This window comes from Chelonoidis abingdonii, chromosome 1, assembly GCF_003597395.2.
Source record: "Chelonoidis abingdonii isolate Lonesome George chromosome 1, CheloAbing_2.0, whole genome shotgun sequence".
Taxonomy (NCBI): Eukaryota; Metazoa; Chordata; order Testudines; family Testudinidae; genus Chelonoidis; species Chelonoidis abingdonii.
In genome coordinates, this window is record NC_133769.1 from 224,933,373 (window position 1) to 224,959,672 (window position 26,300).

General features: G+C 42.8%; 1 protein-coding gene across 4 annotated transcripts in view; it reads left to right on the forward strand.

The window, feature by feature from the left end:
* The window catches only part of PCYT1B (phosphate cytidylyltransferase 1B, choline), a 78,835-nt gene extending 54,553 nt beyond the window's left edge, over positions 1 to 24,282 (forward strand). For 3 of the 4 annotated variants that reach the window (XM_032772422.2, XM_032772420.2, XM_032772423.2), the window contains 5 exons: positions 935 to 1,086; positions 3,184 to 3,262; positions 10,336 to 10,478; positions 15,388 to 15,576; positions 22,439 to 24,282. In XM_032772422.2, coding sequence (XP_032628313.1) covers positions 935 to 1,086; positions 3,184 to 3,262; positions 10,336 to 10,478; positions 15,388 to 15,576; positions 22,439 to 22,651 — 776 coding nt within the window. In that variant the 3' untranslated portion in view covers positions 22,652 to 24,282. The remainder of the gene's footprint in view (positions 1 to 934; positions 1,087 to 3,183; positions 3,263 to 10,335; positions 10,479 to 15,387; positions 15,577 to 22,438) is intronic. The other variant, XM_032772426.2, reaches the window with a different exon arrangement.
* The last annotated feature ends 2,018 nt before the right edge of the window (positions 24,283 to 26,300 follow it).

A 26,300-nucleotide genomic window follows, 5' to 3' on the forward strand; every position in this document is an offset into this window, starting at 1 on the left:
GAGCACCCTCCTGCACCCCCAACCCCTCATCCCCAGCCCCACCCAGAACCCCAGCTGGAGCTGCATACCCTTCCACACCCCAACCTCCTGCCCCAGCCTGGAGCCTCCTCCCGCACCCTGAACTCTTCATTTCCGGCCCCACCCCAGAGCCCACACCCCCAGCTGAATCCCTCACCCCTCCCACACCCCAATCTCCAATTTCATGGCCCTCCATATAATTTACAGACCCAGATGTGCTCCTTGGGTCAAAAAGTTTGCCCACCCCTGCACTAGCACCACACTGGAGTGTTAGATCAGCACTGATACAGAGGGGAGCGTGTCCAGCTGCTAAGACATCAATAACCCTTCCTGCAGCAGTAATAAGATTTAGCATTTGTATACTTCTTTACACCTTCAGAATGCGGTACAAACATTAACTAATCCACACAACAGCTTCGGGATATGGGCCTTATTTCCCAGCTTATTAAAAACCGGATTAGAATATAAAATTTCCTGAGTCCACATCCCATGCAACATTCCTCCAGAGCACACTGCCTCTTAACAATCCCACAACTGGGTTTTCATCAGATATTTCCTGTTTGAATACAGATCAGGCCAAACCTCACATGCTATGAAATCTGCTAAATCCATAGCCCAGGCCACTATGACTGCACTTGTTTGCTCTTAATTTGTGCTGGTTTCAATATAACTATCCAACAGTGATTTAGAGATGGGTAGGCAAATTTCTGGAACTTTGCAGATCATTCCTCCTCTTTAGCATGCACTTTTGGTCTCTGTTCCAGAGACAGAAAAGGGCATGTCTTTATTTGGTTTGAAAATGGAATGTAACTCAACAACTTTAAAATAAGGATGTTGATCAGAAAGTTCTTACCAGTCAGATGCACTAATTGTGCAAAGTTAACATAGAAATATTTGGTTGATTGTTCTTACACAGTTTGCAGTGATGATCTAACCCACAAGTTCAAAGGCTTCACTGTAATGAACGAAACTGAGCGGTATGAGGCACTCAGACACTGTCGCTACGTAGATGAGGTCATCAGAGATGCTCCATGGACGCTCACGCCGGAGTTCCTAGAAAAACATAAGGTACCATTCTTCTCCAAACCCCACCCCTTTCTTCTGTAAATTAACTGCTGGGAATACATAAAAAGGATACAAGATTCTATTAGCTGGACTAAATTAAGTAATTCAACTCCTGATAGCTAATTATTACAAATCATCTGTCAGTTCTGAATCAGAAAACTTTCTGTTCTCTGGATCTTTTTGATGGAAGTGGAAATGGGCACGTATTCTGTTTTTTGGAGACTGACTCAAAGTAGCAGCATGTCAATAATGCAAACTTAACTCACTGACCTGTGATAACAGGACACTCTTCTCAGATCTCCTGCCTTTTGGAGCTAAGCATGTATCAGGGATATGAGACTTCCCATGGGTTAGAAAGTGACTAAGGATTAAAATACCCACAACTTGCCAGGTACTCCCATATTCAGAGGCACTCAGTTGTTATTTCATATAGTTAAAGTCTAATTCCCAAGGCTATAATGTAAGTGAAGTGCATGTTATCTTCTTGATGCCATGACAAGTGAGATCCACCAAATAAGTACAAAGAACAGAGTTAGCATTTTTTAGGATTTGGATTAAAGCAGTAGGACAAGAGATCATGGTGACATCCTTCATCTGGATTAATCAAGTGGATAGTGATTAGATAATTTTTGTTATCCTAACTGTAACAAATAAGAATACTCTTTTGTGTTAATGTTCAGGGGCAGATATAAGGGACTAGTCTAGCAATAAACTACATATGACCATGTCTACACTACAAAATTAAGTCAATCTAATTTATGTCAGCATATAATAATTACATTGCTTGTGCTTTCTACACTTTGCTCCTTCTGTCAGTGGTGCGCATCCTCACCTGGAGTGCTTGAACCAATTGAACTGTCAGTGAGGGGCATTGTGGGACAGCTTCTGAAAGCTAGCAACAGTCGACGTAAGCAACGCAGTGTTTACACTGACACGGCATCAGCCTAACTACATTGACACTGACTCTATGCCCCTCGTGGAGGTGGAACTATTAAGTCGGAATATCGGGCGAGTTACGTTGGGAGGAGCGAAATTTTAATGTAGACACTTACAGTGCTGGCTTGATGTAAACTGCCTTGTAGTGACCTAACTCTGTAGGGTAGACCAGGGCTCAGTCTCTCTTTAGGGAAAACCTGGGGCCCAGTTGCGTGGTGTGCTTGGCCAGATTTGCATAGGGGGATCCTCAGGTGACATAGAGCTGCTGAAGAATCAGTTGCACCAGGGTCATCATTTGCTATGGGGTCAAAGGGCCAACTGCTCTCCTTGACCTTGGTTTGACCTCCTCAAACTTTTCATAGCTCTATGAGCTCCACTTTTATTTTCCATCCCCCCCCAGATTTTGCAGCATATAATACAATCACATATAATCTTCTATACACTGACAGAACTTGTCCCCCTGCCCCTGAATTTTTCTGAAATGATGTCCCTGAACTGCACCCACAAAATGCAGGTACAGAAAGTGGGAATGGACTTTAACAATCGGGTCCATACATACTGACTAAAGTATGTACGTGTGCCAGTGTCCTCTAATGGATAGAACTTCAGACCTGGTGAAGTGCATGTGAGTTTTTGTGCACCCTACTCACTGCCTTACTGTGTATATAAACCCAAATGCAGCTACAGCTCACTGGAATTTACTTTAGCTCAAATGAAATAGTTCTTTGTAATGAATCTACAGTTTGACAGACAGTTTCTCAATAAACAAAATGCAGACACGCAAATATGGGAAGCTGGGAATAGAAACCCTGCTCCTTCAGTTTTAAAAGTCAACTCTCTGCCACTTGAGTTAAAGAAGATCTCTTGTAGGTGACAGTAGCAGCAGTAGGTCCCTTATCCTTTGTGCGTAGAGGAGGACATCACACACAAAGCAAGGGTATGTTATATCTGTGCTCTTGGAGCCAAAAGTCCTGAGTTCTACCATAATTCCACATGGTGCGCTCTGTTGCAGCCCAGCTCTAGTGCAACGTTTTAAATAGTACCTTTCTGATGAGACTTTCAAAGGCAGGCAGACACAGTTCAGAGAAGAAACTGTCCTTCCAAAACCAATGCAGATTCCCTGATGGCTGCATCTGATTGTTTCTTCTCTTGTATCTTTTGCAGATTGATTTTGTAGCCCATGACGACATTCCATACTCCTCCGCTGGCTCAGATGACGTGTACAAGCACATAAAGGAAGCAGGTGAGGGCATTTTTCTGTTTTAACTCTCTCCATTTCAGACTTTATTTAAAGCCCATCTACATATGTTACCGCCTTGTAATCACACCCACTGGAGGAGGGAAAACAGAGATAAATGCACATTCCTGGCTGGCCTCTCAACAGGTAAGTGCTGCTGACTTCAGCAGAAAGGTTCGCATCTTGAAACCACCGGTGATGCCCTGGGCTGGATAAACAAAAATAGGTTACAACTGTAACCTTCCGGAAGCCATTTGGTTTGCCAGTAAACATTCCTGCTTGGGTTACTGTTTTGATTTGCGGTGGTTCGTAAGCACTACTGAAATGCTGGAAAAGGAGTTTACTTCCCATGTGCCTATAGTACCATGGCCAACATTCAGTCACCTGTTTTACCTGGGCTAAGGTACAGCTCTATTCTGACCCACAAGTGTGACTCTTATTATGGGGAAAGCATACAGTTAGCAATTAAAAATCATTAGGACCAGATATACGTTTACACTAAGGTCCCGTTACATGACTCTGGTACTGCACGGGGGCCTTACAGGAGTGTAATGCGGCCTTAGGATAAGTGAGCAAGCAGCTCATTCATGTCTTACTGTGAATGTGAACCCTTCTTCACATTCCTTCTCCAATCATAGTGTAGCTCAAACATATAAAACAGAAAGGAACCTTAATGTTAAACGAAGCAAATAGAAACTGTTCTTGCCACAGAGAGCAGGCTTGATTCTCCACTGCCTTGCACCATTTACATTTGCAGGTGTAAAAGACATTGCTGGTGTAAATGAGCGGATTAATCTGATCTGGTGACACTTTTCAGCTACTTTGCACAGGCATAAGGCAGTGAATAATCAAGCCCTGCCTCTTTCTCAATGCCCATGGTAACAATTGAGACCAACTGAGCATAGCTTTCATTCCTAGGGTGTGAAGATAGGGGTCTAGATGTTCTCAGTGCAGAGTCCCAGGGTGTGGAATTTGCTACCTTCCTTGGTCCATCAGGGACTCAGTTTGGTGGCCTTAATGGAGTCTGTCAGGGCATGTTGTAACTGATCAGGGTTTGGTAGTTGTCTCCCACTAAATCAGTGCACCCACCAGCTGTCCTGGCCATATTCGGTCCTCGACTACACTGGTCTCTTTGGGGCTCTGCTGACCATTTCCAGGGCCATTGGTGGTTGTTCCATGGCAGTCCTCACCCCTTCTAAGGCTGACTTTTCACCTTGCAGCTATAGGCATAACCCAATATTGAATCAAGACCACTGCAGAATATAGTATTTTCTAATCTTGTTTTTCTTTTCTTTTTTTCTTGTTAACTGTTTAGTTTATGACAGATAGCTAATGAGTGAGTATGGATTTGTATGTGTATGGTGTTAAAGGTATACAATACGTTACACAATGATATTATAGGCAGAACCGGTAGCACCACTTACTATGAAGGTTGCCTGACACTTCCCATTATAAGACCATGGTTTTGGTTGCTTCATAACTTTGTCAAACTGTAATCATATGGGCTGAAGCTTTCCATGCAAGATATCCACCTCAGGCTGAATTTTTTTGAAACATTTCAGCCAGAACAGTTTAGCCTTTTCCAAGAAAAAGGCGAGGGAAATGCACGTTGTTTTGCCCATGTTAATAAATTCTGGTGACTGTTTCTTTGAGAAGCTCTTATGCCCCTATATCAGTGATTCTTAAACTTTTGTACTGGTGACCCCTTTCACATAGCAAGCCTCTGAGTGTGACCCCCCCTATAAATTAAAAATACCTTTTTATATATTTAACACCATTATAAATGCTGGAGGCAAACCGGGGTTTGGGGTGGCGGCTGACAGCTCGCAACCCCCCACAAAATGTCACAACCCCCTGAGGGGTCCTGACTCCCAGTTTGAGAACCCCTGGCCTGTACTTTGGAGCAAGGACTTGAAATTTGACATGCTGGGAAGTCTGGAAGCCTGGATTGCTAAGGAACTGAGAGCTGCGGCTTCCAGGCTCTTGGCTCCCTGCCAGTCCAGCACACGAGCTGCTGAGAAGCCAGTAGGAGAGGTGGCAGGAAACCAGATAGCTTCCAAAATCTGCCTGACAGGAAGGCTTCCGTTGGAAACCTGCCTGGTTTCTGGCAGAATTTCACAGGAATTGAACTATGTCCACTGAACAAGAGATCTGAATTAAGATTGAACAGACGACTTTAATTCTGGCATTTCCTAACTTTTAAGTGCTTGACTTTGTAACCTCAATATTGTTTTTTTTGCATAGTTCTGGTGAGCGTAGCGTGTACAAACTCAATGGGCCAGGTTTTCAGAAGAGCTCAGATCCGAGTCAGACACCTAAATGTCTAGCTGGATTTTCAAAAGTGCTGAACACTGAAGCGTTCCGACTAAGAGCAAGGACCTCTTTTGAAAATCTGACCAATGTGCAGAGCAATGTGCATGGGCAGAGCTCCCATTGCTGTAGGAACATCAACTTTTATACAAGCCCTGATTTTATTTTATTTCCCAGCAGTTTTCCCTCTCCTTTTCTTTAGCAAAAAGATATTTAAATGTATTTAAAAAACTGTTTATTGCTCTAGTATCCAGCCGCATAGCATCTAATCAGTACTCAGGTAAATTAGATCTGCATTGGGAGGTCTATATTGTACTGCCTCTACCCTAGGTATGTTCATCCATAGCATCTGCCATGGAATATAAGGAGAAAAGGCCTCAATTTTTCTTACAAAAATCAGTAAGGGGAAAAAAACAAATACAATTTTCAAGCCTTCTTTAGGCATCATAAAGCAACAAAAATAAAGGGGACAAACCCATTTTCCCCCCTTCACATGTCACCTTGAAGTCAGACAATTGACAGAATATTCCACCTGCCATTCTAAATGAAGGTTATCATGATAGGACGTTGCCCTTTTTCTACATCCTACATCTATTTTTTTTTTTTTTTTTTTAACAAAAAGCAATCCTTTAAATGCCTTGCTGGCTTCTGTTACTGTTGTGATGCTCGCTGACTCACTGTATCTGCTGCGTCTGCTCTCTTGCACCTATGTCTCCTCCATGTCAGACAAATGATGTGCTGTGTGATCTGTGGGTTCAGAAGCAGTGGATCCAGTCCAACTCTGAAGTGAATGGGACTTTTTGTATTTGTCTTTAATGGGAGCTGGATTGGGCCCTGTGAGAAAAAGTTAAACCATTGTGGTGTCAAAAGCCTCTTTATCATGAGCAGCTATCATAACACAATGAATGCTGCAGAAGAGGGAAGCAATTAAACCTTCCTCTCACAACTCTCTAGAGCAGACTGTTTCAGGCACATGAGACTTTTCCCTCTTCCCAGCCTATATCAATATGTGCACATCTCTCTAGAATGTCAGAATCTACTGTCCGATAATTTGCAAGTGTTAAGTGAAACGCTCACTGTGTTTGATAATTATTACCTTGTAGTGAGCTAAAAGGACGAGCATCTATGATTAAGCTAAAGCACCAGGCTATAACAGGGGCACTATAACAGACTCACAACCCTGGAGGATTGGGAACAGAGGAGAACACACAATATGCAGTGACCAATGGGTTAATTATGTGTTGATTCCTTGAGGAATTCACATTGTCAAAAATGAACAGATAAACAGCATATTAGTCAAACTTTATAGTGTCATTACTAATCATTCTTTGGAAAGCGCTGACAGTGAGGGCTAATCTAGCAATTCTGGGGCTGCTGCCTGGAGCCAGCACTTACTTCTCCATTACTGTAAAACAAAGGTGTGACACATAGAAGTTCTGACAATAAGTTGAAACTTCTTCACCTAAGTTACATAACGTAGGTCAGGTTTCAAAGGCTAGTCCCCATCACAAAGGGTTGCTGGTACAATTGCGTACTGCACTCTTCCCCTATGACCTCAGGTAGATGTCTCAGGTACATTTGGTTAAAAAGGGAGCAGAAAAAGCCTTTATACTTTTTTTTTTTTTTAATGGCCATTATTTGTAGCTGGAATCAGTGCTGTGTCCATAGGTTTCTCAAGCACTCCACCTCTCCTGTTCCTGTGGCCGGCCCAGCTTGCAGATTTTATTTTACATTAAAATCTCATGTTGGCTCTGGCTAAGGGATTTCGATAGATAATTGAAGTAGGCAGATGTGTATTAGGGGTCTCTGACAGGCTAACAGGAGATGGAATCTGTTCGCCAAGACTGTGGAACATCATAGCTGAGTGAAGAGAGAACTGGCCTGGGTTCTATTCCAAGCGCTACTACTGGCCTGGTGTGTGACCATGGGCAAGTCATTTCATCACGCTATGCCTCTGTTCCCACATGTGATACCTACCTCCTTTGTAAAATGCTTTGAGGTCTCCTTAGGTGATATCCTTGGCCACCATATGAAAGCATTATTACTGCAGTTAGTCCTCCTGGCCTGGGGGGTTTTGGTCAATGAATCTGCATAGTTGTGAACCTACTCACTTCTCATTTTCCTTAGCCCCACCACCCCTTTCACATTGCCACATAAAGAGCAGTTGGGGAGCAGTGCTGTGTATGGGGATTGTATAGCCCTTTACATAGGTTCTTCACGATGTGCACCCCCACCCCTCCCGGGTTTTCTGCAGCAAATTGGGTCTTCAACACCATGGAAAGGAGGCTAGGTTTGATGCTGAAGAACACTAGCCTTAGAACACGTGAGGGGAATGGAAGAAAAGGAGACAACCAGATTTAATAGATGAGGAGAACCTTAATAGAAAGGAACTGTATAGTTTTAAAGCAACTATGCAGTGGGCTCAGAAAATCCTTAATTTTTTGTAATTGATGATTTATAGAAATGCAATATATCAGAAAGTTGTATTGAACCATGATTAATCTTATTTCTCAGTTTTGCAAGGTTATCTGTCCTACATATGCCCCAGTCAGTAATATGATTTGTTTAGCTAGTGACAATTAAGACATTCAGTAAATGACTAACCAGCACAAATTTCATGTTTTAAGAAAAGTAAGGGCTGATTTCTCCTTTTCCATCCACTCTTATCCTCATTGTGGATCTCCGGTGGATGTTTTGCACTTGATTCTTGCACCAAACTGCCTTGGACAGCAATAGAAGATTCACATACAAAATGACTATGGGACAGGTAACAGAGATTGACAGCAGGTAAAAGCTGGTTGGAAGGGTGATTCTTGATCTTCTATTGTAAAGACAGCTTTGTTTAAGACTATAAAAAAATTTCAACTCTGTAGCCGCCTGCATGGAACTTGAAAGGAGGCACACTGGTTGCAAGAGGGAGGGTTTAGAGGAGGTGCCAAGAAGTCAGTCTGTGCGCACCTGGCTAGAATGCTAGCTGCAGATGCAGCATGTCTGCAAATAGTTCCCTTAATAAAGAGCCATTTTCATTTTAGAAACATAAGTGTCGCTCTGCTACCAATATTACATGCCAGGGTCTGTTTGTGAAACTGGCTAAAAATACAATTTAAGCTAAAACAATTGTAAGCAGTATTTTTTCAGGGATTCTCTTAGCTCTAACCTGTGCTTAGATATGTTTTACTGCTTCCCGTAATAGCTGCAATTCTGAAAAGCATGCTAGGGAGAATATTGTGACAATGATTAAAACTGTTTAGCAGAATATTAATTAGAATATCGAGGGGGGAAATGGTGTGTTTATCATTAAATCACAAGAGGCTGTTGCCTCTTGATTCCTTCACTGAACCCTGTGAAATTGGGCTAACAACGCTTACTTAACTCACAGGGCCATTGTGAGGATTAATTAGTTAATATTTGTACAATCCTTTAAGACATTAAGTAGTAAGTACTATTATTTCTCAAGACTATTTCCAATCCAGACTCACAACCCTGTATCACTTGCAGTTTCATATATAAACTATTAAACAAATGGTTGGATACAGAGCCTTATTTGGCTTGTTTGGACATGGTTTCTCTATTGGCCCTCAAAGTGGGTGCCCTTTGCATTTCTATCTGGTCTACATAAGTCTGGGCCAGACAATGCCCTGAGGTTCTCCTCCCTTTATTATGTAACATTTTACATATCTTTCCATCTCTGTGACACTCTGAGTTGAAGGAAGGAGAACAGTGTTTTCTCAGCATAATGCCACTATGGGCTGTGAATCATTCACTAACAGTGCCTTAAAACTGCTCTCCCTTCCAAGTGGAACTATGAAGCCTGAGCTTCGCTAGCCCAAGACTCATGTAGTGGGTGGCCTAACCTCAATCTCCATTACCTACTTAGGTCATTACTAGGGCTGTTGATTAATCGCAGTTAACTCACACTGAACTATCAAAGCCATTACTCTTCTTCCAGGTTGACTAGTAGAATTATTTTACGCAAACTAGTTTGCCTATCCCTAGCAGAGAGCTTGGAATGCTTAACACAGTCATCTCTACTTCATAAGCCAGACACTGGCTCTGGGAGCTGCGTTTTCTTCTTTGCATGGTGTGCATTATTTCACTGAATGCTGTATGGAAGCTGTATTCATGGTTACTGCTAATATTGCTTCTGCCTCTGGCTTTATTTAACAGTACACATGAGCTACTCTTAATGGCAAGCAGTTAAAAAGTATTCAAATATTTTGAGGAAATAAGCTAGTAATAATAATAAAGTAGCCCTCTTCACCATCCCGGTTGTACTTCCTCTTCCTGTGAAAGAGTACAAGCAAACAACACTTCCTTTGTACGCCCCCTTCAGCGTAACGAAGAATCTCTGCTATAGGAGAGAGTCAAAGAGCCCAAGGGAATGAGAACAGCAATATAGAATAAATTATAAGCTCTAACGCTCTTATAATGCCACAGACAGCCAGCTAAACCTCACAATAACACTGGATGCTGGCAAATATCCTAGTTTTACAGGTTGAAAAAATGAAGCACAAGGCAACTAAATGACTTCTCCAAGGTCATACAGGAAACCAGTGGCAGACCCAAGATTAGAACACATGGGTGAAATCCCAGGCCCATTGAAATTATTGGCAAAACTCCCATTAGCTTCAGAATTTCACTGGATATCTCTCAGCTCCCAATTACACACCTTAATCACAGGAGCATTCATGCTAAAACATGCATCCTTGCCTAACTGCTGTGATATCTCGTCATGTCACTCGTCTTTCTTTGCTTTCCACTTTCACCAGGAATGTTTGTGCCAACACAGAGAACTGAAGGTATTTCAACATCAGACATCATTACTAGAATTGTACGAGACTATGATGTTTATGCTCGACGCAACCTCCAAAGAGGATATACTGCCAAAGAGCTGAATGTTAGTTTTATAAATGTAAGTAAGCACATCTTCTCTTTTCCCTCTTCTGATAGCATTTCCATTAGAAGCCCAATCTTGGAGCAGGAGTTAAGATATGCTAATTTTTCTCTTGTGCTTCTGAAATAGAAGATGGAACAGGGCAGGAGTTGGTTAAAACTAACTGAGAAAAATGAACATCAGTGGGTTTGGGATTTATTTTTAAGTCGTCCTGGCAAGTATCAGCTTCACGTATACCATTTGGCATTGTTCTTGGAAACTGTAGCTCTTTAAGTAAAGCCAATGCTCCCAATTTCCCATTCTGTTTCCAAACTACTGCATACTTCTCATGGAGCTGCTGCTAGTTCAATAACACTACTGCTAAAAAAAAGCTGCTAATCATGTAGGGAAGACAGTCATGGTCTCTCCAAAAAGCAGCCTGCAGTTTGACTTTGTTTCATAGAATCACAGAATATCAGGGTTGGAAGGGACCTCAGGAGATCATCTAGTCCAACTCCCTGCTCAAACCAGGACTAATCCCCAGACAAATTTTTACCCCAGTTCCCTAAATGGCCCCCCTTAAGGATTGAACTCACAACCCTGGGTTTAGCAGGCCAATGCTTAAACCACTGAGGTATCCCTCCCCCCTTAGTGTTACTGTGACATGACCAAATGCCAGAGATCAGAAGGAAAAGGCATAGAAAGCACAAGCTTCATTATCAGTTTCCTTCCTCTACAAAGCAATTACATTAAAAAAAAAAGTTGTTAAAGTAAGTGTAAAGGGTCCAGTGTAAGCCCAGGGGGAAACAAAATCTGCTGTGAGTCGCTGTTTTGACAGGTATTGCAGAAGTCAGAGAGCAGTGTGTCAAGTCATATAACATGTGTCACAAAACCTAAGCAGAACGGAATGAATTAGAGAGCCAGTATAAAAGCTCAGAGGTTGCTGAGGATTGCTCTGGAGGATGCAGTATTTCAAATTAAGCAGCATCTAACGACAGACCTCTCTGTACTGTCCAGGAAAAGGGTAAAGATGTGAAGGAAACATACGTTTTCCTTCCTCCATTTTCTCTTTCAAGTCTCAGCAGCATAGCCCCGTGAAAGTGACAATGCTGAAATGCTCCTCCACACTGTGTCATATTACAGAGGGATATTGTGATTGACTGTAGCTAGATAATGAGGAAAAATTTTAAAGGAAGGAGAATGCATCACAAAATGTACTTTTCCCATTTATTTGCTATGTGTAGGATAGTTGTATTTATTTCATTAGCCCTCACTTCAGCACTTCGCTATAAAGAGAAACACTTAAGCAGATATCTAGCCAATTTTGATAAAAAATGAGTCAAAAGTATTGTCAAGTCTTACACCTGTCCCTGAGTCCCCCTGCCAATTTTTGTGGGACAGCAATTATATTTTCCTACTTTTCCTTTAATACTCTATCCCCCTTTTTGCTGTGTCAAAGAGCCATGTGAACAACAGACAAAACTGTAAATAAAGTGCTATCAGATCACAAAGTAGGCAGTGGGAGCCGGGGGTGAGGGGAAGATTTTTCTCCCTCCAAATTTTCATTTCCAGTAATCTGAAGTGTTACTTGTTCCGCCAGCAAACAAACTTATTTCAGACAGACATGTCATTTTGAAGAGACAATGCCCCCTTAAATATTTTCTAAGCAATGAGTACAGTCTGTGTGTATTGGATTAAACCAGGGGTCAGCAATCTTTGAGACGCGGTGTGCCGAATCTTCATTTATTCACTCTGATTTAAGGTTTCGTGTGCCAGTGATAAATTTTAACGTTTTAGAAGGTCTCTTTCTATAAGTCTATAATATATAACTAAACTGTTGTTGTATGTAAAGTAAATAAGGTTTTTAAAATGTTTAAGAAGCTTCATTTAAAATTAAATTAAAATGCAGAATCCCCTGGACTGGTGGCCAGGACCTGGGCAGTGTGAGTGCTACTGAAAATCAGCTTGCGTGCTGCCTTCAGCACACGTGCCATAGGTTGTCTACCCTTGGATTAGACTTTGAGACTTGCAATGGGAGTTAGGCACCTAACTAGGTACTTTGGTAAGTCCTACTCCGTGGTTAATTTGTGTCAGGACTTGCCAGGGCTGAGCCCCAGCATCTCTCGACTTGGTGGTTCATAGCCCCAGCACCTCCAGACTTGCCGCATCAGTAAAAAGTAAAAAGACTGCGTGAGCCTGGCATTTCTTTCATTACAAATTAAGCACTGGTCCCACTAGATGCCTGTCTGTCTCTTTAGGCACCTAAGTACCTTTGTAAATCTGGTCCTTTCTCAAGCCAAGGAATGACAGGCTGAGTGGCACAATTCTCCTGTACTTGAGACAGAATAAATCACAGAGTCTATAGATTTTTTTTTTTGTAATATGCACCTCTCAGCTGGAGTTGGAAACACAGATATAGCCATTTTTCTTGTCTGTGTTTCATATTTCATTTTGGAGCATTGGCTTTTCTATTTCCCACCTGACTGAGCTGTATATGGCACATAATGAAGGGGCTCACTAATTTAATGCAAGCAGTGACTCAAGATTTATCAGTCACTCCAACTTAGGAGGATCCTTGGGATCCTTAGATTTTCCCTCTGAATCTTCATTCTCAACCCAGGTCTACTGTATTGCTAGTTTTTATGTCCATGTTTGAGGTGGAAGTGGGGGTATCTTGTGTCTCCTTGTTGTAGGCCTAGAGGCTTCCCCCATATTTTCCCTGCTGTAACTATCCATGCAGGAGGATCAGTACTGCAGCCATCATTCCGATAGAGGAACACTGGGTATGAATTGGCTTTGGAGCTCATCAAATCCATTCCTTAACTGGTCAGAGGCTATTACTGTTGCATAGCACATGCAGCATTTCTTCACCCCACTTCTAGAGACTAAGGTTATGGCTACACGAGCACTTTTGTCAGTTAGGGGTGTGTGAAAAACACACCTTTGACCAACATAAGTTACACCTACAGAAGCGCCGGTGTGGACAGCGCTATGTCGGTGGGGGACGCTCTCCTGCCGACATAGCTACTGCTGCTTGTTGGGGGTGGTTTAATTATGCCTACGGGAGAACTCTCTCTCACGCTGGCAAAGAGTGGCTGCATGGGAGACCTTACAGCTGTGCCGCTGCAAGATCTGTAGTGTAGACCTAGCCTAATGCATTCTGAAGTCCCTGCTGGCCTAGGGTTACAGCAGTTTAACAGTGGGGTTTGGGGTGGGGGGGTTATCCTGACTTAGCCTCTTTGGCTAGTCCTACTAAGCTGCAAAGCAAATGCTTCTGTGTTGTTTTGAATTTGTGTGTCAGCTATAGCTTTGAGGTGCTAACATTTTGAGTTTAAGATAAAATGCAATTACTAGTTTCATTAAATGTTTAGCATAAAAATGACTTAGTGAAAGTATGGGCATATTTTAGAACTTGTAAACTTTGAAGCACATGTCAACTCTGAAAGTAGCTCTAAAATGGCATTGTACAGCTTTTTTCATTGTCCGATGGTGCTAATTTTAAAAATTCAGAGGTGTGTGTGCGCGTATGTGTGCGCGCGCATGCATGTGTGCCTAATTGTGTACTTACCATAACTGCCTGCTCAAACTGAATATTTATGCATGCAGATGACCAACTAGCTGCACCAGAAGCACAAGTACTAATTTGCATCTGCAGTGTGGGAATTGTGCACGTAAATCAGGTGTTTGAATGCTCACATATTTTGGTGTATGTATTTGCATGGCCACATCTGAAAAATCAAGACCCCAATGACTCCATATCATATCTGATTAATTAACAGGTTTACAAAATGTTTTCTGAATGCCAACCCTGAAAACTCAAACTGGAAGCTGGAAGCCAAGCTGTATATTTTCTGGCTTGTTCTTCCTCACTACTAATAAAGATTCTGTAACTGGACTACAACAATTCTACTGATGATACTTGAGCTAGAATAAAATCCATCTCACACTCACCTTACTGCAATGCTAACAAGATCAGCAAGGAAAATATGACTCTGGCTATACATAGGAAGTAGATCCTCTTGAGTCATAAGATGCTAAATTTACACTCCCACTTCTCTGACCAAAGCTGCACTTTTATAGTTTAAGCTACCATAGTGAAGCTAAAGAACATTTGTCTTAGAGGAAAATTAATTAGTTAATTACTGCGTAATCCAGATTTACTCAAATTCCAGTTAACTAAAGTTCCCAGGCTGCCAAAAGTTGGTTATGACCTGACTGAAGCTCTGCTCCTACAGAGCTCATAAGATCTCCAGAGACAGAGCTTCAGCCCCACAGATCCTTTAAGCTCTGCATAAATGGCTGTACTTCTGAGGAGTTTAGAAGCTTTTCAAAACTAAAGCTTTGAATCTGAGGCATTTAGCAGCTCTGAGAACCCATTCTTTTTCTCTTCTGATGAGCTGAGCGGATCTCTGGACATTGGTCAGCCCCTTCTTTCCCTTTACCCCTCAACTGTTTGGTCAGCTAGTCTTCTGGCCTAGACACCTCTCCCAGGTATAATCAGGGGACCTCTGATTATCCAAAACCCCAATCATGAAGATTCTCTTCTGTTCTGAAGAGATCTCTTCACAGGAGGTACCTTGGACTGGGATAGCATCAGAGCTGCAAGCCAGTATTGGGATGCACTGGCAAGACAGTGTGGGGAAATTTGCATGTTGCCTGCTACAGGCCTGGGGTATTAGTTCTTTACTTGCACGAATACTAAATTGACGTTTTTAAAGAACATCTTATTTTAATATATCTAGAGCTCTGTTTTTCTACTGCAGAACATAACACATGATAAGCACTAAATGATAAATATTTTCACAACATTCATAAATTTACATATTAAACTATTACTCGGTAGTAGTCTGAAAAAGCCCTGTGTATTTAAGCACAAATAACAAGCTTTCTTCTTTCCCCAAACCCACTTGATAATTTTTTTGTCTGTCCGCACATATTTTTCAAACAGGAAAAGAAATATCGCTTTCAGAACCAGGTAGACAAAATGAAAGAAAAAGTGAAAAATGTAGAGGAAAAATCAAAAGAATTTGTAAATAAGGTGGAAGAGAAGAGCCATGACCTCATTCAGAAATGGGAAGAGAAGTCCAGAGAGTTCATTGGCAACTTTTTAGAGCTGTTTGGACCCGACGGAGCTTGGGTAGGTACTTCATTCCAGGAATTCTGTCTGCCTTTGATTTATTCTTCTCTTAACACAGACCCAGAGCAAGTTATTTTGCTGCAGTCTTTGTTTTGAAAGCCAATCTAGCAGGTCAGTGCCAATTCCACTCATTTCATCCAACAACATGTACCAGAACCACAGTGCAAACATCTCCCACTTCCAATGTCTTTTTCAGGCCAATTTCTGCATTTGTATTTTTAAAAGGCACTACCAACATTATGTAGTGCCAAAGTATGTAACAGTGTAAGACTGCATTACGTAGTACTGTGTATTAACAGATACGTACATTTATACACTGAGGCCTATTCCCACCTCTTCACTCCCCCCATCATCAACAAACAGGAGTTATGCATCTATATCAGGAAGAGCTTATACTCCAGAAAATGGCAATAAAGAGACAGGGAAACATTAACAATCTGAATTTGGCAATATTTTAAAATAGCATAATAAATATAAAAATGGTCATGTTGTAGCCGTAATTTTATACTGAGAAATTATTTCAGACCCTAATAGTCAGATTCATAGGGATGCCTGCAGAGAGATACACATTTTAGGCCAGGCTTCAAGATGCACTTTTTTAAGTCACTACTTTTTGTGAACAATTGACCCAGCCACTTTCATCCAGAAATCTCAAGATGCTTCCCAAAGGTGGGCATAGTATTGTTATCTACAGTTCTCATTTTACAGTTGGGGAGAATGAAGCACAGAGGGATTAACTGAGTCACACAAAATCACTCAATGAGTTAATGAAACAATCAGGAGTAGATTGTCTGACACCCAGCCCCAGGAACTGATCACCTGATCAGACTGCATCCCACGCCACACCTAGTGATCTTTCTTCTTCCAGTCCCAAATCTTACGTTACATTGGAATTAGTTGCAAAACTCAATAGTATTGTAAAAGCAATCAGTAGTTGACACGGGTGTTATTATTAAGGTACTATTGAGTCTTTTCTAACCAAATCTATGAACTTACATTTTGTTCACAGGGTTCTATACTCTGGGTCATATAGATCCTGATCCAGCAAAGCCCTTACACACGTGCATAATTTTTAGCATGAGTGTACTCACATGCTTAAAGTTATGCATGTGTGTAAGTATTTTGCAGAGGCTGATGAACACAGAACTCATCCAGCCACAGGCTTCCCATTGACAAATCGCAAAGGAACTGAGGGCAGCAGTGTACATAACCAGCAAGCGGCCCACCAGCATGGCTCCAGGAGAATGTGGGCTCATTCAAAGGTACATTAGGATTTAGTCATGCAACTTCCATTCAATTCAAAGTGGGTCAAGTGGCTAACAACATATGCAAGGCTTTAATTATTTATTAATAATTCCTTTGCGAGGAAGCACAAATGGATGCAGCCAGTCAGCTTAAGAAGTTTAATAATAATAGTAATGATGATAATACCTAGGTCTGCCATACAGCTTATCAGCACTAGAAGTCAAAGTCATTTACAAAAGAGGGCAGTATTATTACCCTCATTTTACAGTGAAGGAAACAGATTTAATATGAACTTGAAGCAGGAACGATTTGTGTATAATGAAAACTGACTATGAACAAATGAAATATTTTCTGTTGTTGCTTTTTATAGAACACAATAATAACATACACTTACAACTTACTGATTCACATTGCTAGTGCATTTCATTGAAGGATCTCAGTGGCTTTTACAAGCATTCATTAATTAAGCTTCACAACTCCCCTGTGAGGTAGACATGTCTAATTGTAGCTGTTTTACAAATGCAGAATGCAAGAGTGGCACCAGCAAGGTGTATGCATGTGACTCTAAACAGACTTGTATTATTGCACCTCTGGGCCTACCCTTTCTTTCGTTCCCACGTTTGTTATGCTAATTTAGTGTGTCATGTCTACAACTGGATTGTAAGCTGTTCAGAACAGGAAGTGAGTCTTATTTGTTAGGTAAAGTGCCTAAGGCCAGGTCTCCACTAAAAACTTTTGCTGACATAGCTCTGTTGGTCAGGGGCATGAAGAGATGTGAGCTGACCGATGCAGCTGTGCCAGCAAAAGCCCCAAGTGTAGAAGCAGTTATACCAGCAAATATGTGCTTTTGCCAGTATAGTTTATTTCATGTGGCTGGAATAAGCATTACTGGCAAAACTGCTTTCCCAAGATAAGTGGCATCTGCACTATACTAGGCCATGTTCTGAGTCATTGGCTGAGGTAGGAATAGAGGCTAGGGCCTTGACTCAGTTCCCTGCTCTAAGCACTAGAAAAAAAACTACCGAGAAATATTTTAGCTTAAACATTAGACATTTTTATAGACAGAAATTCCTTAGCGAAAAGCACTAGGCTAAAACTCCTGCTAAAGAACATTTGTTGGCCCTCTGATTTAGGATGGCAGATGCAGAGTAGGAAACTGGATGTAATTTTAATCAGAGACATTTGCAGAGCAAAGTCCCATAAAAGTGTTTGATGAAGAGTGAAATCAGAGCTGGCCCTGTTCTAAGGAAAGCTTTAGTGACAGTGAACTGAGGTGTTTTCAAAGATCATCTTCAGCCTGGTAACTGGAAGTTGGTTGTTTTTTTTTTTAATAATGATAACTTGCGATTAGCGTCAAAACTGTTATTAACATTAATTTGACACATCAGTGTTAGTTAGACGTTGCTTTGAATGTTGACATTAAAAGTCCAGGAATAGTTATAGGCATGTTGTATTCCTAGATCAGTAATTTGCATCCTACTAATATGCTATTATTATAATTACTATTTGTGAAATAATACACTTTGTGCTGGCATCCCTTTTTTAAAATATAAACTGAGGTCTGGGCAACCCACTTAAAATCATATATAATTTCTGGAAAAGGTCAAAATACTGTTTTTCAAAATTGCAAAGGATGGATAGAATTCATTTGAGAATTTGTTCAAGATAGTTTTATACACAATGTATTTCCTTCAGCGAGTCCCAGAGGTGCTGTGATACAATAATGGTGAATGTGCTATAAAACTCTAGGAAAAGAGCCAGACGGAAAGCTGTCTTGCAATCTCACACTTGTATAGCGCAGTACAATGTAAAGCCGATAAGGAGCAAGTTCCATGCACAAAGCTGCTGGCAGGTATGAGTATAACGTCTTCTGGTGCTCTGGGTTGAACTGTGCTAGTTGAAGAAAGATGTTCAAAAAAGTCCATGTTTTTAAAAATAAAAATGCATACAGAAATGGAGCAATATTATAGGAAACTAGTTTAAAGAGCAGCCCGCTCAGTTCCCCAACCGGGACGTCTCAGCGTTTGAAGAGCAGTCCTGATCATTGTTGGGAATATGTTTGACTGGCCAGAGCCTGAAGTCAGTTATACTGCCACAGTTTATGGTCAGTCTAATCAAAATCTAGGATCCCACATTTAGTGCACAATATACTTTCAATCTGGACCCTGAAGCCCACATATGACCCCATTGAAATGTCCATATTGTATTGTAGAAGCAGAAGCTCAAATAGCAGCAGCTGCAGCCCTTCAGAGGGACTTTTACAATGCATAGGTTCTTTACCTGGTCACTTTTATTCTGTAAAGAAAATGTGACTTCCATACACAGTAAATGCAACTTTTGCACAGCCCCACAGAGCTTCCTAAACCCAACAAAAAGACTCTTGCACCAACAGCACTAATGCTTTACAGAGCCAGACCACATCACTTTCTTCTCTTAACCGTCCACACTAAACCCCCTCATTGGGCCTGCTACTGCCACTGATTGTGAGCTGCTACAGGCTTGGGATCTTTGCCAGCATTGATTACATTCTGACAGCGTTGGACTATTAGCACTATTAACCCTTTCTTACCCGAACTGGTCCTCTACTTAGCAGGCTGGAAGCTACTGCAAAGAGCAAGAACTTCCTGCTAGCTCAGGAGATTTACAAAGCATTGACTAGTTCAGACCTAGCAAGCAGGACAGGAGTATGGACACATGGCCATTGCAGGATGAGGTGGGGTGGCGAGGGGGGCGGGAATACCAACCTGAATATTGTGCTGAAGTTGAGTTTACTGAGATTGTATCCTCTTCTGCCATTTGGTTTTGCAGCTGAAGGCAGAGTGTGACATTAAGTTGATAATTGAAAATTAATTTTCAGAGTTCTATTCAAACAGAAGATAAAACATAAGGTTGGTGTGGGGGCTCTTGAGTTACCTCAGATTTGTTATTCTAGTTTAGTACTTCACTCCCTCGGCCAGTAGCAATCAGGAGCATGGTGGAAGAAACTAGCTTAGTCTCCAGAGGTCAGAAGGGCCTTCCATTCATTTCAGCAATGCCTCTAGCTGCTGTTGTAGTAGATCTGATGAGCTTCAAAGGGAGCCATCCAACCTTCTTGACCAGAAGGAAGGTCACCACAGCACAACGTCTTGATGACTTGGGAGAAAAAATCAAATTGAGAAAAATCATGGAATTCTAGGGTCCCCCATGAGGAAAAGCACAGCAGAAAATACTCAGCAAGGTGAATGTTCAAAACATTGCACGGCACATTAGCTACTTATGGGTTTTTTTTATCATGCTAATTGTTATAGTATTTGAGCACCTCATACACACCCATAGATTTATCCTTCTCACAGCCCTGTGACTTGTCTAATAGAGAAATATTGTTATCCCCGATGGAGAACAGAGCCATAGAGTGACTGAGCAATTTACATAATCACACAAGAAGTCTGGGGCAGAGCTGAAAAAGAAGATCTCCTATATTCCAGTACTTCAGCCATGAGGCTATGCATGGCACTAGAAACATATGATGTGCCATATTAGAGCAGGCCATTTATTCATCTAACCCTTATCCTGCCTCCAGAACTGGAAAGTACCGCGTATTTCAAAGGAAAGTTAAAATAAAAACTAAATCATAACAGACCTTGCCAGTTATTCCTCTTTAGATCAATGGAAAATGAAATCCAACCCAAGATTTTTGTTAAGATTTCTCATCTGTATTTGTATGGGTTGTGTGTGTTGGGGTTAGGTGTGTAGATCCAGCCAGTATTCAACACATGCAGAAATAGAACTCTAGCACTGAGCAGGAGGGGGACACACATTTCCATCTGCTGTGTAGCAGTAGAAGCCACCCATGAGAGGGTGGGGTGGGATTCAGCTGGAGATTATTGTCCAGCTCTGACCGGGAGAAGTTCTAGCAGCAATAAGGACTCAGAGTTTCGACAGAGAGAAAACCAGCTTCATGAGACAAAAGGTGACCCAAAAGCTTAACACAGCCACATGAAGTTGCAACTATTTGGCAAAGGGCAAGTCACACAGTTTCGTTGGACAAGATCTGGCTGACAAGGCCTTGCCTTGCTGTGTAGAACTGTTAGTTAGAAAGAACTCTTCTTATTTTGCATGGAAATACTTTGAAGGAGGAAGCCTTGGGGCACAAACTTAAGGTGTGCTTTTAAATCATGTTAATTAAACTGGTGCCAAAGCTGTGTGGACATACTTATTTTGGCTTAAACTGGGCTTATTTAGGTTCTTTAGCCAAAAATAAGAGCTTGCACCAGTTTAGTAGGTTTGTGGTGCAACTTCTGCATGTAGAAAAGGCCTTATTCTTTTCGTTAGAACTCTGGCTGCAAGCAGCCACTTGCTCTGTTCCCAGGCAGACTAGAAATATAGGGCATGTGTGAGCAAACACGGTAACTAACCATCTTTCTAAACAATGGTGTAAACAGGGTTTAACACCTTTCAAACCGTATTAGTGGGTTGTGGTCCAATCCTAAAAGGAAGCCCAGGAGTGGCCAAGATTGTTAACATTGTTGTCAAAAGGGTCAACCCTGCCTATGCTGGTATTCAGAAACACGTTAGTTCCAATGTGTTAGCTCACACATGGTCACACCTGACCTACACTTTGCTCTGAATAAGAGCGCAGCCCAACTGAAAGCTGTTGAAAGAATTACCAATACAATTCAATGACTCAGTCAGCAGTGAGAGCTCCACAAGAAGTAGCCCAGACAGCACCTTCCCCACTCCATCTTGAAAAGTTAAGCCCCACATCTCCTTTGTAACAAACTTAACAGTACATTGCTGCTCTGAAAAGCAACTCTATCAAAATGTGGCATTTTTTTTTTGCTCAAAAGATCCATTCCAGGGGTGAAGTCAGTGGAGAACCTCCCACTGACTTGAATAAGGTCAGGATTTCACCCCATATGTGTATCCAGAGTCATCTCTGCTGGCTACAACAACAAAGTAAAGGCCAGTTTGTGTACACGTCACATAAGCGTAGTCCCATTGACTTCAAATGTGAATAACCAGGGCTGTCCCTAGGGGGGTGCCTGGGGTGGAAGTGACGAATCCATCACTTCTGGGACTGATCCTGCTGGCCAATTGCACCGGCCCGCGGAGTGGTTGCCCCAATTCACCCTACCCAAGGGATGACTCTGTGAATAACCACCAGGGTTGCCCAATCTGGCTTTACATTTCTATGACTTTGACTCCTGTTGGTACTGTGGAGCCAGCCCAGCTAAGTGGGAGTGAAATGGAGTCTCTTCTGGCTCACCCAGGAACAGAACAACTAACTAAATTCTGCCTTCAGCGTCCCCTCAGAGACCTGCAGAATGTGTAGTGTAGCTGGAAAGCTCCCAGCAGCACTTTCACATCCACGCTAGTTTGCTGGGTACCAAAACCATTTGGCTTGTAAAGTGTGAGCATTTGCCCAGAATGAGTGAGAGGCAACAACACAGGGGACTCCAGGGTGCCATTTTGACTGGTCGTATTTCAGAACAGAAATGCACATTAAGCCTCTCCCTTTCCTGAAGGCCAAAGAATCTCTCCCCTTAGGCAGGTAACTGTCCCCAACTGGCCTCACAGTGCCCAAGCCCCCTGTTGTTGTGCCTGACTCACACAGCCTCTTTTTCAAACTGCTTTTCAGAAACAGATGTTTCAGGAGCGAAGTGGCCGAATGCTCCAGGCCTCATCGCCAAGGCAGAGCCCAACCAGCAGCCCAACGCGTGGCCGCTCTCCATCCCGCTCTCCATCGCCACCCTCCCCTTGGTTGTTCAATAAAGCATCACCCCCTTCCTCTCCGAAAGCGGCCTCGGCCTCCATCAGCAGCATGAGTGAAGGAGATGAGGATGAGAAGTAAAGAAAAATAAACAATTTGAAAAAAAAAAGGACGAACACTCATATAACATGCAGGTGGCTGGGAGGAGAGGAACTACAAACAGCTGTTTCTGACAGAGGCAAGTGCGCTATAGGAAAAAGCATTGCAAGGAGAGTGGTGCATTGCAAGGGACGAGTTCTCAGGAACAGCTCACCCCTGCCCCATTTCCTCTTGGGGCTCAGACACCCGGACAACTAACTGACACACGACCTTGGAGTAAGTACCTGTCACTAGTCACTACTTGCTGCAGCTGCTAGGGCCACCCAAGAAACTTGGGGAATTTGTACTGTAGGGGAACATTCAGCCCCTGAGCTAGACTGAGTGAGCATGTGCACAACAGCAGCACTGTGTGAAGAGACAATTTAACCACTTCTGGACTCTGCATGCACCTAGGGTGACCCAACAATATATGAGTCTATACCCCTCCCCCCAACCTTTGGGGGAAAAAATGTCCTGATTTTTCACATTTGCTCTCTGGTCACCCTACTAAACTTGAGCCCTGCCAGCATGATGAGGTCTCTCGGCACAGCAGCAAAAAGCTTCTCCAGTACAGGAAATGTGTTTTTTTCTTTCAAAATAAAAAAAGCCACCAAAAAACTAAACCAGGCCAGTGCAACGGGGATCTGCCCAGTCGGCACTGCAGATGCATTGAACAGATTGAGTTGAATGAATGTTTGCTGACCAGGCCTTTGTCAAGGCATGTGCGAAGATTAATATAGTGTGAATCCCATTTGCTTTAGCAAATCTCACTCCTTGTTCCTAGTGCCTCAGAAGCCACCTGTTGTGACCTGGTTTTCTTTGTGACATTGCTTTGAGGCTGCAGCGTAGGACAGCGAATGTCCTTGCTGGGATTTCTTGTCTGGGAAAAAAATATTTTAAAAGAATTGGGCTATTTTAGTGATCATCTTAAGAATAAACTGGAGCCAAAGCCCCTCAGCCACATTTCTCCAGGGACTACCACACCTTTGGAGATGTCAGTTACCAACCGACTGTCTGTGCAACAACATTTCTGCCCATCCCATGTATCAATCAGATCAACCTTAAAACTTTTGGCATCTCTCTAAACAAGACAAAAGCATGTATGCATTGTATGTTCTACAGATAGGTATACAGTACATGCATGCACACATATGGATATGCATTCCCAGTCTGGGATCCAGGTTACCTGCCTCCTGACAATTGCCCTTAATACATCCAAACATTGGCAGCCCAACTGGAAAATAATGAAACTTTATACATAGAATTGAATGCTGGTGTTTTCCCTCCTTCCCTCAGAGCATCCTCATATCCCTAATGGAGCCACAAAGACATCAGCTAAGAAATTTTCTCCTTTTTACATAATCATGTTGACATCACCAGCCTCTCAGCTCAGCATGAGATGAGACTTCCCTCATACGCCATCTATGCCAGATGAGCAACGACTGGAAGTGGGGTGGCTGTTGGATTGTGTGACATGCAGCTCTGTGGCTGGCTGAACTACCTCTTATCAGACTCCCACGTTCCTCCCAACCTGGAAAATGAGATTAGAAACTGACCAGACAGCACTACAGAGAAATGATCTGCTCCATCCACCTCTACAGCAGGGGACCCCAAACTGTGCATCATGCCCCCTTGGGGGGCACGGAGGAACATGGGGGGGCAGCCCCCATGGGGGCAGGGAGGGAGTGCCACCCCCTCCACTCCCACTCCCGACCCTAGCTATGGCCCCAGCCTTGGCCCCCTTACTCCAGTCCACATCCCCACTCCTGGCCCCAAGAGTGGTGCAAGGTAAAAAGCTTGTGGACCACTGCTCTAGAGGCTGCTGCATTGAACATACCTGTGTTCTTATGCTAGTATGTCACGTGTTTCTCCATCCAGTCCACTGACTGGTTTGGGTACCCAACCAGCAAGGCATACAAACCTGCAATACATTCCAATTTGCAGCCTGCACGGCAGCCAGAACAAGGGATGGCCTGGACAACATTAGCCAAAAGTCAACTGCTTCACTTGCTGCTTTCATGCTGCGAGCACATCACAGGGTGAAAGGTACTGTAGATTTTAGTATTCTTCATTTTGTTGGTTTCCTGTACAGACAGGACAACACAGCTCCAGTAGGGAGGAGAGAGAGGCAGCGGGATTAAAAAGGCTGAGACATGAGCTAGCAAAAGAAGAGGACTCTGCTCCAGCCCATGAAGAACAGACTAGCAGTAACATTTCAGAAAGGCACCAAGAATAGGAGTTGTGAAAAACAGGTGTTGGTGTGTAAATGTACAGTGTATATTCATGTATATCAGGGTACTGGCAGCAGTTTACCCTCTGGCTGCATTCCCTTGTCCTGCAGAGTAAGAAATTATTGGTAGTGAGCCCCACCCTCAGCAGTTTCCAGGTGGGCCACTGAAGGACCCTAGCACCAGGCCCCCAAGCCAGCCTGATAGCCAAGTATTCCTTTATTCACCCAACAAGGCCTAGCTGATTTTTCATATGCAACCTCAGCTGGGCCCTTATCTGACTCTCTCTCCAGGAGAGACATCCTTGCTGAGTAACTGGTTTTCTGGAGACACAAACAGTCCCTTTACAGAGTTGCAACAACTGGCAGCTATCATAGTACCAGGGGCACTCACTGCTTCTTTCACTAGTGAGAATGACAAGAGGGCCACAGTGTCTGGCTGTCACCTGCCCTGTGAGAGAGGATGGTGTGATTAAAACTTTCCTGTCCACCTTAGGCAATGAGCTACTGTAATTTCATCCCTGGGGTGTGCTTGTTTGTTCTTCTGATTTCTTTATCACAAAACACCCCTCCACAGTGAGAACAGCCTGCTCTCTATGGTGCTGTCTATACCAAGGATCCCTGTCCAAATGAGATGGAGGCTGTCAGGGTTGGAGGGTTTTTTATTGTTAAAACAATGCCCTCTGTTCAGCAAAGTTTTGGAGGAAAATTAACCTGCTTGGCTAGTAATGGGAAACAGGAGAAACACTCACCAGAATGACCTCATTTTAAGCTTAGCTATTGCTCCCAGAGTCACGTGTGGTTTACCAAGCGACAAAGCCATATACCTGTACCAGATGTCTGGTCTGTGTTTGGGATAAGACAAAGCCCGAGCGCCTGTTCTCTTTGTATGGATACCACCCCTCCATGCACAATCTCCACCACCCACAGAGAAGACAACCAACCTCATCACCATCTCCTGGACATACTGATGGTGATTTGCACTTTTTGGCCATCGCTGGGTTTCATTTTTTATTTTTAACAAGTGTTGCTTTATTGCGTTCCTATTTATAAGCCCATGCTCCATGGGGAAAATAAATGAAATACAAGAGAGAGTGCAGCTTGCCATCTTTATTTTACTACGGCTCTGCCAGTCATTACTGGAACGTTCTTGGGTACCTGTGACAATGTGGTTCTGGCGGGACCCAACTGAGAGTGCCAAATCAGGACCAATTGCTTACACAGGGCAGTCACAGCCCAAGGCTGGGGTTTTTCCACCTCTAAGGCAAACCAAACCAGCCAGACAAAAATGACTTTGGTTTCACCCCACTGGCTAACCACAAGTCACACAAGCAATTTCCTTAGACACTCCAGTCTCCCAGCTGAGTAACTGGTTTTCTGGAGACACAAACAGTCCCTTTACAGAGTTGCAACAACTGGCAGCTA